Source organism: Pomacea canaliculata, linkage group LG2 (assembly GCF_003073045.1).
Source record: "Pomacea canaliculata isolate SZHN2017 linkage group LG2, ASM307304v1, whole genome shotgun sequence".
Classification (NCBI taxonomy): Eukaryota; Metazoa; Mollusca; class Gastropoda; order Architaenioglossa; family Ampullariidae; genus Pomacea; species Pomacea canaliculata.
In genome coordinates this window covers 40,681,786-40,699,046 of record NC_037591.1, presented here as the reverse complement: position 1 = coordinate 40,699,046, position 17,261 = coordinate 40,681,786, and the positions used below count along the sequence as shown (strand labels likewise).

The 17,261-nt window shown below is 37.7% G+C and overlaps 1 protein-coding gene across 2 annotated transcripts; it reads right to left on the bottom strand.

The window, feature by feature from the left end:
• Positions 1–3,769: 3,769 nt before the first annotated feature.
• Positions 3,770–15,422, bottom strand: LOC112556892 (low-density lipoprotein receptor-related protein 4-like). Of its 2 annotated transcripts, XM_025226320.1 has the most exons (16): positions 15,219–15,422; positions 14,451–14,516; positions 13,881–14,065; positions 12,851–13,004; positions 11,903–12,139; positions 11,228–11,396; positions 9,775–9,908; positions 9,380–9,530; positions 8,948–9,081; positions 8,647–8,742; positions 7,462–7,536; positions 6,569–6,679; positions 5,660–5,824; positions 5,005–5,163; positions 4,579–4,736; positions 3,770–4,217 (listed from the first exon to the last, which is right to left on the bottom strand). In XM_025226320.1, exons 2-16 carry the CDS (start codon positions 14,506–14,508, stop codon positions 4,209–4,211), a joined length of 1,995 nt encoding a protein of 664 aa, XP_025082105.1. In that variant the 5' UTR covers positions 14,509–14,516; positions 15,219–15,422; the 3' UTR covers positions 3,770–4,208. The 2 variants fall into 2 exon arrangements, with proteins under 2 accessions (XP_025082105.1, XP_025082106.1); XM_025226321.1 differs by lacking the exons at positions 12,851–13,004; positions 13,881–14,065; positions 14,451–14,516; positions 15,219–15,422 and adding an exon at positions 12,298–12,828.
• Positions 15,423–17,261: the final 1,839 nt, after the last annotated feature.

Below are 17,261 nucleotides of genomic sequence, written 5' to 3'. Positions count from 1 at the left end.
TGACAGAACTATGACTATGTGACTGTAAATATGTGTATGTATAGTACGTGCATATAGGTGCATCTGTGTGTCTGTGTTTTTATGTGTGTTTATGTGTAAATGTATCTGTTTCTGTGTATGTGTGAATATTTGACTGTAATTATGTGTATGCCTTTATATGTGTATCTGTGTGTGTGTGACAATGTGATTGTATGTGTGTATATGAATCTTTGTGTATGTGTTTGTATCTGTGTGTGGTGTGTATCTTTGTGTATGTGTAACTAGGTGTGTATATCTGTGTGTTTTAGTATGTGTGTATGTATATATGTGTGTGTAGGTGTATTTGTTATCTACCCTATGGGGTCTAGGCACGTGTGATGGGCAGTCTCGTAGTAAAGGCTTTACTACACTCTTGAGTTCTCCGCCATTCACTCCGACATAATCATGTGCGCAATGCACATCAATAAATTCTCTAATTAACTTTAATTAATTTCTGACTCGAGCTCCCAGCGCAAACCCTTTAAACAACACAATGCAATTTAAGTGAAAAAAAAACTTATTATGTCACAAGAAACAAAATGCCAGGAGCTTACAAAACAATGGAAGAATAAAAATAACATGCAAATGAACTAATTCCCTATCTTGGCTAGTTATCTAGGGTGTCCCGTTAATACTAACTATTCTCGTTAATACTAATCCAGATACCTAGTGAGTCACTTAATCTATTTTGAACTACATCACTCGTGCCACTACACGCTCACTCACTCCAAGTAGCTCCGACTCTTGTGACCAGAGCAACTTTTCCACTACGCTGCCAAGAGCTGATCGTGAGTTCACAGGGACAGAGGTCACGCTTCTTTTACACTCAGGTTGATATAAGTAGGGCAAACACCTACTTGGCCGGTCCCTACCCCACGTCTCTTGTCTGACTGGAGACACACGTGGTGGCGAAGACTTGACATGACAAGTCCTCTTCTTGATGCTCACCCTCCAAGAGTCAAGTAGCGAAACGCCTCGAGTTTGGGTCCCAAACCAACATTAAAACGCTGGCTTGAGCCACATGCACCTGATTGGTCAGTCATACCACATGACATACCACTACGTCCAATCACGCATCACCGCTACGTTCGTTGCTGTGTCCATGCATATGGTGATTGGGAACGGTGATGAGGATGATGACATACTTTTGTGAAACGTTACATTTTTAATGGGGTTTTACTGGTGCAAGCATTGTTTAAGTTTTCGAATGCAAAGAACCTGATTTCAGAGGATATATTTGTAGTGTCCATGACATATCATTTGTCTGTACATTTGAGCTGAGAGAGGTGTCAAGATTCGTTTTTTTTTTTTTTAATGAATTCCTCCATGTACTGAAAAGATATTTTTGTTGAAATACTCAGAATCAAGCATATCTTTTCTAACCTACAGCAACATGATTACGGTACTTATTATGTTTCAGGTTCAAAAGATCTGCTCAAAACTAAAAATAAGAACCAATGAATTACAGATTGACTTAAGTATACTTTGTGGAGTAATGTTGTCCTTTAACTCACCTGGTCTGCAGCTTTGTCCCTTCATTCGTTTTTGTATCTAGTTATGATCTTTATTATATGTAGATGTATAGCACATACTCACACTCGTAAGGAGCATGTTCGTAGCGCTTCAGTTACGAGACATGGACAGCATTTGAAGGACAGAAGAACAAACAATCCAGCTCGTATCGCCCGCAAGTATGGCATGTCGCATCCCAAGGGCAAAATAAGGAAATCTGGCCATACCAGAACCGGGTAGAAATTAAAGTCAAGTTGCATTTATGAAACAGGTCAAGTAGCCGTTCTCTACAAGGGACTGGGGAAAATGCAGCGTTTGTAATGGAGGCGAAGCTAATTTAGAAAACAAAGACGAGAATAAATTAGATTTTACTGACATGCATCACACTTCGAACATTTCTCTACTTTCATCTCGAGGCTCGAACATCTTGCTGTGATTAGGACTAATTGCATGTCTGTGATTTTCTTCATAATCGTAGGTAAACACCTTTTACTACTTCCTCTCTAAGGAAGACTATTGAATCGTTCTTCTGTATCTTTTATACTATTGACTGAGAAAACCCATGTGTCGCAAAGAAAAGTTAAGGACAGAAGAGAGTATCATAAGAGAAATAGCATCTAACTGCACATTAGACACCGTCTGAATTAACAGTTGTTTGCATTAGCAATCACAGTAAATTATAAAGAGGCCATGTGATATATAAGTTATAAATTATTGCATTATCTTCAATCTGAGCCAACGGACATTAGTGCGGTATTAGCACATCTTTGGGATCGGGTTCAACTTCCGCAAACAACAGATGAATTGTGGGTGGCTGACCCCTCCTGTTCTAATAAACTTCACAATTTTCGTCACAGTGTTCACAACATGGTTCATATCTAATACAGTTTTTGCTCAACACTACTAGATGTATAAGGCAATGAAAAAAGGTGACTTTGTAGTCGGGATATATTTCATGTTTTGCTGAATTCTGGTCAGAAGACCAACATTCCTGCAGTGGAACACAATCCACATAATGTTTGACCCTGACCGCTGGAACAGTTATTTTAGAAGCATTATTTAATTACATGATGAAATAAAAGCGACACCTGGGGGCCAAACATGCTGCCTGACCTAGTTCACTCGCCACGCACAGGTGTGCGACTCATTGTTGTAACCACAGTAGAAGTCTGAAGTTGTAATTATGTACATAAAGAACGAATACGTAAGGGAGAAAACACTGGAACCTTTAGAAATTGTTCCACTATGGATTACTTCCCTTTAAATCGCGAAAAGTTCAACCAGTTAGGTAATTCGTTATGTCTGAAGTAGGCGAAGTGAAATGTACAATTTAGGTTTATATCGCCTTTATCTACTGATTGTTGAAAATATCGAAAATCGTTCAGGCTGGTCTTTAATTTACGCTTTTGCTCCTGAAGAAATAAAAGTTATTTCTGTAAAGTTTTAATTTTTTAATTCCATTCGGGAAGATTTAGGTATGTTGGATTCTCTTTTTTCTTCTCAAGGTTTTTGGTCCAGGGAAAACGAAGGAGGAAAGAAAAGAACCAGTCCATGTAGTGTGATTTTGATAGTCGTAGACATCTTGCGATTTGTTCAAAGAATGCGCGTCTGTCGGTATCAATCATATCCCCTCTATAAACAGTGTATGTGTGTGAAAAGGGAGTTTGTGAGCTCTGAATCAAGAAATAAAGGCTTTTTAATGTTGTAAAAATATTTTTATTTACATATTTCAAGTTAACTTTTTTCATCAAAAACGTTCTTACAGATAAAATGTTCGTATTGGTCTGTTCCAGTGTAGACAACAACATTGGTAAGAAAGGTAAATTCTGATTGTCGCGTGCCTTAAACGTAAAAACGAATGAACAGATTGTTTGATATTTTAAAACAAATAATGAAAATATATCTTTGCGGATGACATCAGCTTGTTGTCCAACAAAGAACAACACACACAGACAAAACTCACTCGGCTCACAGAAGAAGCAGAAATGACTGGCCTGACCATCAACATCAAGAAGACGGAGGTCATGCGGGTCAACAACAAGCAAGAAGCCCCACTACAACTACATGGAGAATGTATTACAGAGTCTGACCGTTTCACCTACCTTGGCAGCATAGTCAGCAAAGATGGAGGTACAGATGAAGATGGAAGAAGCCGAATAAACAAAGCCAGGCTTGCATTCCACACCCTAAGACCTATCTGGAACTCCAAGGCTTTGTCTCTACACACCAAGATCCGCATCTTTATCAGAAATGTAAAGTCAGTCCTTCTGTATGGATCTGAGACATGGCGAGTGATAAACACCATCACTAACAAGATACAGACATTCGTCAACAGATGTCTGCGTCACATCCTCAACATCAGATGACATCAGATGGCCAGAGGAGATCTCCACTACAGACCTGTGGGAGAGAACCAACCAAAATCCTTCCAGCCAAGACATCAAGAAAAGGAAGTGAGGCGGGAAATGGGTTAAATGCTTATCTTGCTCACAAGTTAGTTCAAAGAGTATGTAAAGCTTTTGTAAAATAAAAAAATAAATTCAACTTTCTTCGAATCATTACAAGATTATAGTTATTTAAACGCTAGCAAAAATAGTCATTCATTTCCTCTGACATAAAAAGTAGGTCCGCTGCTATGGAAACTTCATCTGAAAGCTGAACAGCAAGTGGTTCGTCTCTCACTCACTCTATAACAAAAACAATACAAAATATTCATCTAGTGTCGGTTCTCCATTTGGTGAAAAACTCAGAATTTTAGTAAAATTCGTGAAATGGAAACATTGTGATCTGATTATAGATTTACAATAAAAAGAGAATTTACTGTCAGAACTCTTTTTAAATTAAGGATGTTTTTATTTTGATACTGCAAAAATCGTTGTTTTCCCATATGCATCTTTCTTAAGAATCTAATCTTCCGTTGGCAAAATTCAGTTAAATTCTGGTATATATTTCCTTTACAAAAAAGGAAGGTGGGTGACATTTGCTTTCAAAATGGTCGTATTTCTTATTTAATTAAATCTCACTAAATGGTTTGCTTCCTAAACCTACCTGTTTTGTGATGGAATGAAAATTTTCATAAACATTTTCTTCTTCATAGCCCAGATTGGAATAGCAATCACTAGGTGCGGTTGCTTGCTCCCTATTTGCTAAGGAAGGAAGTAGCTTCCCATTGGTGGATGTCAAAGGTTGTTGGCAGCTGCTCTCATCTGCACAAAATATCACTAGGACTGGGAACAGTTGCACTTCTACATGTACACAAATTTATTTGCAGTAAAGAAGGAAACTCAAACCATGAGATGCTGTCGACTAGACTTTGCTGACAGATGAGACAATAACACATGATAAGTTTAAACAGGATAAGTGAAAACCAAGACATCAAAAGAACAGGAGGACAAATAACATTTCTCTAGATTCATGTATTTTAATTTATAAAATTTATTAAATCTGACTACACTGGATACTTTGTGGACCTACCTGTAACGTGGATAGAACCAAAATTTGCATAACAAGGCTCTTCTACAGATGCCGCATCTACATACACTTCATTGGCAGTGAACGCTTGTTGGTCCATTACGATTTGAGGAACGAGGTTGTTTTTTGTGAATGTCTTGGGCTGTACACAGTTCCTCCCACCTGCACAAATTATCATCCAAGAAGAGCCACATGCACAATAGTCACACATCTAATAATAATCTAAGACTTGATGCTACGGTCTTTAAGGACAAGTTTAACACCACAAAAAACTAAAATATTTTATACAATTTATATCGCAGCTTCCAATACCTGTGTTGGTAGGACTGTAGGGAAGTGAAGCTATAATGTGTTCTTGATAAGTTTTGACATAAATGATAGTTCAAAATGTCTACGTAAGCAGCTCAATGACTCGACACACACAATCAGCAGGTATGGAGGCAGGTACATTGTCAGCTTCTAGTTTGCCCTCCTCCTTAGACCCACCAACACCGGTCGGAAATCCAGGGCTTGACTAATGAAGGTATATGCAATGTTCTTCCACCCTCACCTTCTTGTCGACCAGATAAAATTATAAACAGGACAAGAATCCTCTTTGGACTGTTAGACTTGTTTTGACAAGCACGAATAGTTGTCTTGTTGTTGCCTATGTGCCTACCTGCGTCATTAGAGTTGTCTCCACTTTTACCGGGTCGAGCCATGCAGTAAATATTGTCAACAACATCAAAGGCCGAACTATACACGGCGGACGGTGGCTCCAGTGGGATATCAGGCGTGGTCCCTCTTCGTGTATAAGCCACATCATGTGTGCAATTGCTTTTACCTGCACATTGCAGCATTCAAAAGAATTAGGATCCACCGTCGTTGCTCTGAGGACACAAGTCATACAGACACGTTGATCATCATCTTTTTTTGTTACTAGTTTTTAAGCCACCATAATCGATTAAAAGAACTCAAAACTGAAATTGGTACTTCTTAGTTTTCATTATATTCTCTTACGGGTTCCCTTTACCATTCTTGTGTCTTTGCTGACAATAAAAGAGAAAACAACTCAGATCACAAGTCAGTTTTCTGCACCATCACATCAAATTTCGAGTTCTAGAATTAGAGTTCAAAGGTGCGATTCCAGCTGATTGGGTGGATTCCCCATAAATATACAACAGCATCTGTTGCTGTTATTCATATTTATTCAAAATTCTATTAACACCAATGGAACATTTTTCGTCTCACTGTATCTTTTTGACTAACCCTGTATATGTTGTAAGCAATTACAGAACAATCGCAAAAGCAGTTTTATTTTACGGTAATTCATAATTTTTAACGTAATAGAAATTATTTATATTATTATTTTTATCTTTACACCTAATTTTTGTTTTGAATATCTTTCTTTTCTTTAAATTTCCTTTTTAAGTTTGTTTTCTCGAGGCGTTTATATCTAAGGCTGGTGTCTAAGACAGCTTTGGGGTCTGGGTGAGGATGTGTATTTGCGAATGAATACAGTATATACAGAAGTAAAATGTGGTAAAAACTAAAGGGAAAAGTGTTCTTTGAACACTTGGTGGCTCACGTCTTAGCTTGAACACAACGACGAGTACGACAACGACAGTAACTACTAAAACACCACCCACAACGCAGACAACAATGATGATCACAGACTTGGTGGTGGCAGATTTTACTCCTGAAAAAAGAAAAACAGAGACATTGTATAGTGTGTACACAATGTTACAATCCTTCTGATAAACGATTAGTGAAAGCTTGCATATTGTTTGGGTTGTTTTTAAATATTTCTCCCTCTGTTGCTCTCTCTGATCATCCCCGTGTTGCTTCTAAAGCAAGATCTTTTTACTTATTTTTTATGGTTTCGGAATATCTTTGCCATTAGTCTTAAGATGTTCCTCGTTTTCTCTCTTTCGTTTTCATGCTCTTTAAATTAAAAGAGAAGACAGGCGATATGACAGTCTCTATTCCTCTCTCTCTGTAAGCTACGCGGATTGCGTGTGGTTTGCTTCTAGTTAATGTTTTATATACGTTTTTGTAGAAGTCTCGTAAAAATCAAACCAAAATAATGCTAGTTGCCTTTTTCAAGCTGTTTCTCAATGGGACGTAGTTAATACCTACAAACCTATTGCTCGTTAACCCTAGTTCAAGGGTTATGAAATGGTCATTAACGCTGATCATGAGGTTAGGGAGGTTGTTCGAGTTGTTACATTTGTTCTTAATGCTGCATCAAATGTATCCAGGTATTCAATGTATAGGTAATGGTGTCTAAAGCAACAAGCGTATACTGACTATATTTTCTTATTGTCAACATACTGCGTATAGTAAAATGTGTCCGGGTATTGCTTTCTCACTGGAGACATTTTAGGTAATCATTAGGAAAATTCTCTGCAAGAAACATTTCGCAAAATGAGGACTGACAGAGACTTAGCTAATGGTTACCTGATAATTTGCTGTGCTCACCTGTAGAGCTCGATGTGACCAAATCACGTGATGTCGGTGTACTGTCTGTAGTTGTGTCATCGCTGCTTGCAGTAGCTTGATGAAAAATACATTAGAAATACAACGAAAGATTTCATTGGCTGTAGAAAACAATGTATTGTTGCCATTTAATTTTATAACATTAATATTATACCGTCGACGACCTCATTTCTCTTTTATTGGTGTTCTGTGTAAACATCCAATCAGCGTTTGGAAATTTGTGAGTAGCTCGGGGAATCGGACAACAGGGATTGCCACCCTCGTCTATACCTACAGTGTGTGCATGTGTGACCCTGACAGTCTTATTAAACAGAATATTCGGTGAAAGAACGGTAGTTGGTAGTTGTTTCTAGCTTATTTCTTCAGAAACAGTATGTAAAAGTATTTCTAGACAGGAATGGGTACAAACAGTAAATACTGAAAGTACACCAGTCCTGCCACACGTGTGTTAGTCATCGTGTCTCTGGTGATGGTGTGAGGCGTGTGTCGCCTTTTACCAATAGGATTTCTCGGAAAGACCATCTGTACAAGCTGTCTATAAAAATGTGTGAAACTCTTTATGATTGCGTGGACTAAAGTTTGACAGAGAGAGTGGCTCAGTAGGTTTAAAGACACACGAGCCGCTGATGACGACAAAAGTGTCCGATGTATGTATATAGGAACCACGCAGCTTCCCTTGCTAACTTTCTCCAAGCGTAGTATTTATGTCCGACTGTACACAGCAGTAATATTATACTATAGGAGGCTGTTTTCTAGCTCGGGATGAAATTATTTTTTCTATATTTTCTATGAATGTACTACGGAATGCAGCTGATTAAAGGAGAGTCATTTAGTTTTTTAGACACAAAAACTCGATGACACACTCTGCTTTCTCTTTGTTTCACTTGTGGCTACACCGGTTTTTTTCTTTAGCTTTTAGGTTTTTGCGAAACGGAAAAGCGGAAATTGTTTTATTTTTACATGCCTGTTGTTTTATATATTGTTTGCAACAATTTAACCACCGCAAACAGTGTTGTATAGCAATACAACGACTGTATCCTCCGAGGCCTCCTGCGTACAATAGTATTCTAAACTTTAGACACATAAACGAGGGACATTTCTGCCTTTATGGGTAAATGGTTTCAAATTATCTACATCTGTTTGCCAAAGTAGATATTGGTCACCTACTGGACTCTGTGCCATCAGTAAGACATTTACTTCTGTTGCCAGGAGTGGGTATACAGATGTAGCTACAGCCACCGTTGTTTCCACATCCGTTTGGCCCTGTGACAATGTACACAATGTGAAAATCTAAATTATTTAAAATAGCAGTTTACTGACTGACTTTTGAATAATAAGGATAACAGCTTACATCGATACTCACATCTGAGCTTTTTACAATATTGCATTAAGGCGTATTTACTTTTATATGGTATTTCCATACAAAATTATTGATGTCTATTCTAAAAAGTTAAGACCGCCCTCGTACCTTTGTCTTCTGTTTCCTCTGCGTAGACATGTACACCATTGAATCGTCCTCTATACCAAGTAACATCATCTTGTTTTGTACCGTTTGCTCCATAGCGATGAATTACTGACCAATTTTTATTTGAAAATCCGTAACTGGAAACGTAAAATGAAAATGAATTGCTATAAAAACACTCTAACGAGCGCACATACACAGTATTTCGATTCTGCTATTTTAAACGATTGAAAAATACAGATGGAAATAATTTGTAGCAACAAATAGAACTTTTACTCTCAAAGAGTTACATCCTTTACTAACTGACTATATACAATTTTGAGAGTTAACAAAATGCCTCCAGTAATTGAATTAGATTATTAGTACTGATAGAAAGTTTTCGACTTAAAGTGAGTTTACAAGGTGACATGTAAGTAAAATGCGTAAAAATCTACCGACTGCCAGTCTGAAATGAAGAGTTGGTTCTGATAGATGTCCATGTCGTAGAAGAGTGAACCCTTTACAGTTAGAATCACCGAAGTGCTTGTGCCTTTCAAATCCACCCAGCCTACCTTCTGCGTGCCTCCATCTGCCCAGTACAGTCTGCCAACTGCACACGCACGTCACCAACATATATATATACACACACTCGGGCACGCTTATGTACGCATGCGTGTACTCACAAAGATAACAGACAGTCAATACTTTCTACATATTGGAAGAAATACACAATGCAAATACTCACAAGCAAGCAACAATTCTCCAGATATAATGATATGATAACAAAGAAGAAAGGGAAAAATGACTAAGAAAAAAAATAAAAGGATGAAGAAACAGATGAGGGAGAATCTCACCGACTGTGTCGAGAGCGATGGCGTTCGGTTGGTTGAGATACTCGCCCCCTGAGACCAGAGTCTGACGTCCTGTACCGTCATAGTTGGCTCGCTCTATGGTAGGTGTGGCGCCACGGTCACTCCAGTACATTACCCTAGTTTGGTGTTTTCACCCAAACAAATGAAAGGTTAATATTTAAACATTCATTTATACTGACTGCAGTAATAACTAGCATTATACAATTAAACTATAAAGTGTTGCAAAATAGGTGTTTGTGCGCGTGTGTGTTTGTGTTTATACCTGTGCAAAACCGTACTTTTTTACCTTAAAACTGTTCATGAATACTTCTTTTGTGAACATGCAAAGAGAGTACGTCTGTTTTATTATTTGTTGTTGTTGTTGTTGTTGTTGTTGTTGTTGTTGTTGTTGTTGTTTGTTGTTGTTGTTGTTGTTGTTGTTGTTGTTGTTGTTGGCTGAGACAAATTGTACAACATAGGCAGAAAAAACATCCTTGGTTAACAGAATTATTCTTTAGATCTTTGTTACTTAAAGAAGGCCAATAACAAAAATGGAAATCGCAACAGCAAAGAATGTATCAATTGCAAAATACTGAAAAGTGACATCAGGATGAGGGTAGATAAGTAAAGATCGAGGAGCAACGCTGTAATATAGACAAGGGAGTAACACCAAAGTAACGTCACCTGCTGTAGACCTTAACCATTATAGGTCAGCACAAAATATAATTTCTCAAAGATAACAATGATCATCGGAAAAAAACCACAAATAGATGCTTTACGAAGATTTAAAAAAACTGCAGGTATTCATATTATGGTTCATTATAGACTATACCCTCCTTATCCCTAAAGCGACACCTATCCACCAGCAGACCTACTAGTCCTATGGGGAGAGGCCAAGACTGATCTACGAAATGTACAGGCAAAGGTCATCTGGTGTTGGTGGCTGAGCTTCTCAAGATAAGTGTTGAAGAAACAATCAATGCCATTATTGCCTTTTAAGAAATAATTTAGGGAACCAAAGAAATTGTACAGTCACTGGCATGTACCCCTTTCAAAGAAAGAAACAGCTAATACTTCCCAAACTACAAGACCATAAGGTTAATAGTCCATCCCAGCAATGCTGTATAATCAGCAATAGTCATGACGAATTCGAGGGAATACTAGAAAAAGAGCAGGTTAGTGACAGGAAAGGCTTGAATAGATGTTCATTACTTTCATCCTGAGAGAGAAACATATATAACATCATAAACTTCTACATTAAACAGTATTGAACAAGTGGGTAGAGATATGTGACGCGCAATTTCACTATCAAAAAGCCCCTTCTTCAAGTTATTAAAGAATTGTACAATCGCTCAAAGATGGCAGTCCTCAACAGCTGACTGGGTGAGGTAATTTTGTTACTTCCAGGATGTGCATTCTTTATTAACACAATTTCCAAAATTTGATATTTATTTACCCATTGTGTTTGTCAAGTTCAATGTCTTTCGGCATGTCAAGCGAGGAGTTGATGACTATTCGATGAGTGTTGCTGTACATGGTGATCATGCCGATGACTTTATTGCCTGCGTCTGTGTAGAAGATGAGCCTGGACAGTGCGTCTACACACAGACCGTCTGGTACAGAGGCTGGAAAATATTATTTGTACTTTTAATTATTTAAAAGTTATTGTAAGTTTATCTTTTTGTTACTTGTTTATGCTTTTCCCATCATCATCATCATCATGACTACTTAGGCAATTATTTGATGAGTCTGATCAAAAGATCATTCTAAAAAGAACTTCTTGTAAATCTTTATACAAACAACCTCGAAAAGAAACTAATATTTGAAAAAAAACATGTTTAAATAATGTCAAATTAAAAGTAAAACGTTGTCTCTCTGGACGAGTCAAGGGAAACTAGGATCACCATATAAGGTCGTGAATCGTAACGGATATGCTGCCAACGTTCAGAGAAGTAAGCCAAGGCGGTTATAGAAATAAAAAGCAATGCCACGGTTATCATTAAGCGAATAAATTCTTTATAAATGAATAATGTTCAGCTTGTAATCATCTTAAACGAAAGAAAACATAATTAGAGAGCAATCTTGATTTATATATATATATTTATTATTTATTTTGAACGACGCGAGTTACCGGAGCTCAAATTGCGATCAAGACGAACGTCGCTGCCATCAATACTCGCTGATCTGATCGTCTTCTCTGCTCTGTCAGTCCAGTAGATGCGACTCTCCTGTTGGTCGTAGTCAATCGCATCAGGGTCTTGCAGTCCAGGGGTAGAGATGCTAATCCAGCTAAATATGTCGAGTTCCCGGCGGAAAATGTTCGGAGGTTCAGATGCAGTGAAAAGCAAGAACTTCTGAGGGATTACATCTGTAGATAATAATCGTCTACATACATTTAAAGACATTAACAAAGATAAAGTCGAGCTACATAAGGAAATAACAACAACCTGTAATCTCTTTGATGTAAGCTGACTACAGCTCCATACATTTTACATATTGCGAAAAAAACAAGAACAGACAACCTACATGACGTAAAGGCTTCACGTCCTTGTGCACTTGTCTGCATCCTTCACTCCCTCCCCCCACTGCGCGTATCCACGGTTTTTGTTCACATGTCACAAAAAATATGAACAGGGGAAGGAAAATCTTGGCTGGCTACAGTTGATTTCATAAGAAGTGTTTTGCTGAAGAACAATTTTTCTCTCCAATTTGGGTATGAAAGAATGTGTTCGTGTGTCTCTTTGTCTGTACCTGTCTTTGTGTGGTTTAATTAGTTTTAACCCTGATCTAAACAGTTTTTGTTTCAGAAACAATAAAACTTAATCTTTATTACGTTTATTGCCATTCAAGGTGGTAGATTTTAGACAAAATAAGATGTGGCGATCATCCAGAAATCAAGTTTTACATGATCTACAGATTGTTGACTCCCTTCTTGAGAGTAGAAACGTGTTTTCAATAAACATTTTTCTAAGCTAAATTTTATGTTTTTAACATGTTCACCAGATGGCTGTTTATCGATACTTGGCTGTTATACGCTTCCATTAGATATAAAATATTACGAAAGGCAAGTGTTTCTGACCTGTGGCATATTTTGCCTGAAAACCAGCCCCGGGTCGTGAAGAATCAGAATGGAATTTCATCCACATGGTGTTTGACGATGATCGTTGTTGATGCATTGTTGTGTTGCAGTAGTGACCCATATACGGTGACGTATCAAGTCCGCCATCTCTAATCTTGGTGAGAAGAAAAATGTATTCTGTCAAAGTATACACTAGACACTTACTGCCATCCTCTCACTAAAGATGTTTTGTGGGGGCGGGGGAATGGGAAATTAATTTTTTTATATAATTAGATAAAGCGCCGTTCAAATTTGTTTAAACTACTGCACATCTCTTTCCAAAATTTACTCATACACATACTAACATGCACAGAAGGAGGTCAATCCCTTAAGGTACGAAAATCCTTTCACAAATCTTTCTTTTTTTTTTAATCATTTTCATGGAAAGGAAACTGAACGAGTTGGCGGACGGTAGCCCAACAAACACTATGGTACTTGTCTTCTTTTTTATATCAGAGTTCCTAACTTGATAACGATGGCATCAAAGAGGATTGCCTTAGAAAGAGACTTTAATAAAAGACTTGTAATCGCTAAACGGTTAATAACATTATTTGTGTGTCTTAATGCATGTCTGTGAAATAGCCTAATGAGTTTGTTGTTGACTGATTTTCTGATTTCTGCAATTATGTTTTGTGTATGTTAGTGGATAGACTTGCATACGATATGCGTTTACACTGTGGAGTTCTAAGCGGGTAGAGAACACGGATGGTATGTTAATTAGGCGTGACGTCACTATGTGACCTCGCTATATCAAGGCTAACATTTGTAGGCGTGTATCTCGAGAACGACCTAACTTAGACTTTAAGAGAATAAGTGTCTTTAGCCATTCTTTTCGTTTGTCTCTATCTGTTTGGGGAAAATGGACCATCTAACTGGTAAAGTGCTAGAAAATGCCATAAAGACACACTTTATAGAGTCCATTAAGGACTTACTGTGAAATCAACTATCGACTAAAACCTCGAAAAGCTTCAGCTTTGAATTCTACTCATACCTGCAAATAGTCGTGGTCACAATTCTCCGTGTCATCAGCGAGCGCAAAATGGAGAAATGTCAGGGTTATGCGATATCCTGTTGCTGCTTTGATAATGTAAACACAGTCCTGGTTGGGCGGGTACTGACTCGGGTACCATGGAGACGTAATGGAGCCGGATGGAGCATTGTATACACCGCCACAAGCTACAAGACAAACAAAGTTGAGACGCCGAATGCATTCTTTACCAAATCTCATGTATTGCCCTATAGAAGATAATAATCAAAAGACCTTTCAGTTTGTTTAATTCATGATTTATTTAATTGAAAGTATACTAAGTGTTTGATAAGAAATAACATGTATTAAGTGTGTTGTTACTTTAAAGAATATTTTACTTTTCTGAGAAACTAATGTTTATTGAAGCAAAGATTGCGCTGCCAAGTGTGTTTAGTGTGTGGGTGGGTCGATGGTGCAGCAAACGCATTAAATAATAATTGGTAACAAAATCAATCACTTACTTATAAGGACTAAGGATTATGTTATATTGTGTATCATAATGTCTCTCTGTATAAACAATTACGTTTCGATTACCTTGCACTCGCTGGTGAACTCCAAATGCAATAAAAACCAAAACAAGTGGCGTGATCATTGGGTTCGCTGTAATAAACAAAGTCTGATTGACCTCTCCATGTTCATTTGGTCAAAGATTTAGAATAGATATAGTGTTTTTTGAATTTTAAATACTTTGAAGCATAGATACCATTCGTGTAATTTTCTCTCTACTAAGCGAAAATTTAGTTTTCTTTCTCAGAAATTTGAAATGTCAAACTAAGACAGTGAATGCCTGATCCCGCTGTTTGGATAAGACAATAGGGTTATTCAAGTAAATACTGGCTTTAAATGCCAAATCTAGCCCGTACCTTAATATGTAGTTGATGCTTAAGGACAAGCGTGTTGCGTCCGGTTATAGAGTGGTTTATAAGTATGGCTGTCAGACAGGTTATATATTCATCACACGCTTTTAATTTTTTCCTCGGACTAAATGGACCTGAATAAACTTTTGGGGCTGCTGATAACATGGATTAAACAATAATTAAGTTAATTTACGCTCTATCCTTGATGGTGACGATGACGCCGATGACGCCGATGACGCTGATGACGCTGATGATGATGATGATGATGATGATGATGATGATGATGATGATGATGATGATGATGATGATGATGATGATGATGATGATGATGATGATGACGACGATGACGACGATGACGACGACGATGACAATGACGATGACGATGACGATGACGATGACGATGACGACGACGATGATGATGATGATGATGATGATGCACACTTACCACGAGATGCGATTTCTTCGACTTGCTTAAAGAATCTTCTCCTTTCAGGCAAGTCCACAGTATGATGTGGCTAAAGCTGTGACAGCAACATCAATCCTGGTTTTTTTTAAATTTCTTTTTGATTAAGATACAGAAGAGAAAAGAACGAATTTACCACCTCCATCCAAGAAGTCATGCGTTGTGAACATTCACAAAGTACAAAAGACATCACTTCCTCGTCTGACTGGAACACAGGCGATCTATTGGTGGAACAGACGAATTCTGACGTCACGGCTTCACAGACATTTGATTGGTTAAACATACCAGGATGTCAGTTCAAGACTGGGCGTTACCCACAGATACAAATCCTGTTGTCTTGTGACTGAGTCCATCATAAAGTATATAATATATACAAGTTATATGACATAACACGCGGGAGTGTCTCAAGCTTCCCCCCTCCCCTGACCAATGACTCGTCTGTGATGGGCTGACCGTACCCGTACCCATGATCGTACCCGTACCCGCACCTAGAAACCTTTGCTGTTTTTGCTCCTAACACCCTTTCCCATAATGCTAGTTCTTCTTCACACCCTTTCTTTTTTACTCTATCATGTTACCCTCCTGTCTTGTTCTTTGGTTCTTCTTTGTGTTTTATGTATTTGATTTTATTCTTCATTAGTACTGTTGGTTATTCTTTTATAGTTGAAATGTTATTTGTTTATTTTCCTGTCCCTTGTATGCTGTCCATGATTCGTTCTTGTTAAGAGCTCCCTAGGACTGCGAGTATGCACTTTACAAATTTTGAATTTATTATTATTATAAACTCTCACAACAACTTTAAGAGACTGATAGTGTTTATGCTTTGACTTCTGCTGTAATTATTTTATCTCATCATCTTTTGTTTTGCTTGACCTTTGTTCGCCTGCAGCACTCAGTCTGTTCGCTAGCTCAGGAAGTCCAAACTTCACAAACAGTCGTCACTAGGTTTCATTTGTGCTCGGTTCGCGATAAACACCAGTGAGCAGAAGTGTTTCCACTCATCGATTTGTGGCTGAACAATGTAGATAACACCGTGATGAGAGAATCTTCTGACTAAGCTTTGCAATTCCTGAAGAACACGTGTCTGAATGTGTGCAAAAAAAAAAAAAAAAAAAAGAAAGAAAAAAAGAATGATAATATCCGTATGAATTTCTTTTGCTTGATTTTCCCTGGATAATTGAATTGTATCTGTCTTGTGCTATAGTGTTTGTATCATTTTATTGCCTCTAAAATACTTGTCTGATGTCTATTAAAATCGTGTAACGCGATGGAAAGTATTCATTATAAACCCCGTACATTGTGTACAAACTTCATATTTACACTAAAGGTTCTAAAAAACTTTCACAAATCGATATTTTTAACAAGAAATGTATGTATATCAGTTTTAGAAAATAAACTTTGCTCATTTTCTTAGTCTTGTGCAAACAGGACACAACAACACCAACAACAAGAAAGAGAACTTAAAGAAGTGAACAACAAACATGATCTTTACGTCTTCTACTCATCTGATACAATACAGACACGATGTGAAAAGTAATCATTGAGACAACATGGTAAGTTTCATGAAACGATGACAATGAAACCATTCATCAAGAGTCATCTTCCAGAGAGAAACAGCTCACAATAAGAGATAATCTGGAAAATGACGAATACACACTGCAATATATTTGTTCCCCCTTGTAATATGGTTTTATGAAATAAACATTGTCAGTCTCAACTCCTTCTGTGTTATTTTTTGATGCTTAATTTCGATGTGATTTACATGATCTATTTAAAAGCAGCTAAAACTATGACTATCCATCGTTCTTTCTCTTGGCTTGTACATAGTACCGCCATCTCCTCCAAGTCAACAACACCCTGTGGGTCGCGAGCTCGTAGACACTGGGACCTGACTGTCATGGAAGGTCTTTGACCTCTGGTACCGTGTGGTGGAGACATGAGACAACACTTTAGTAACCCTGGGGAAGATATGAGGAGAAGCTTTCAAGCTTTACACAATATTTCGCTGGTGATGAGTAAGAGCTC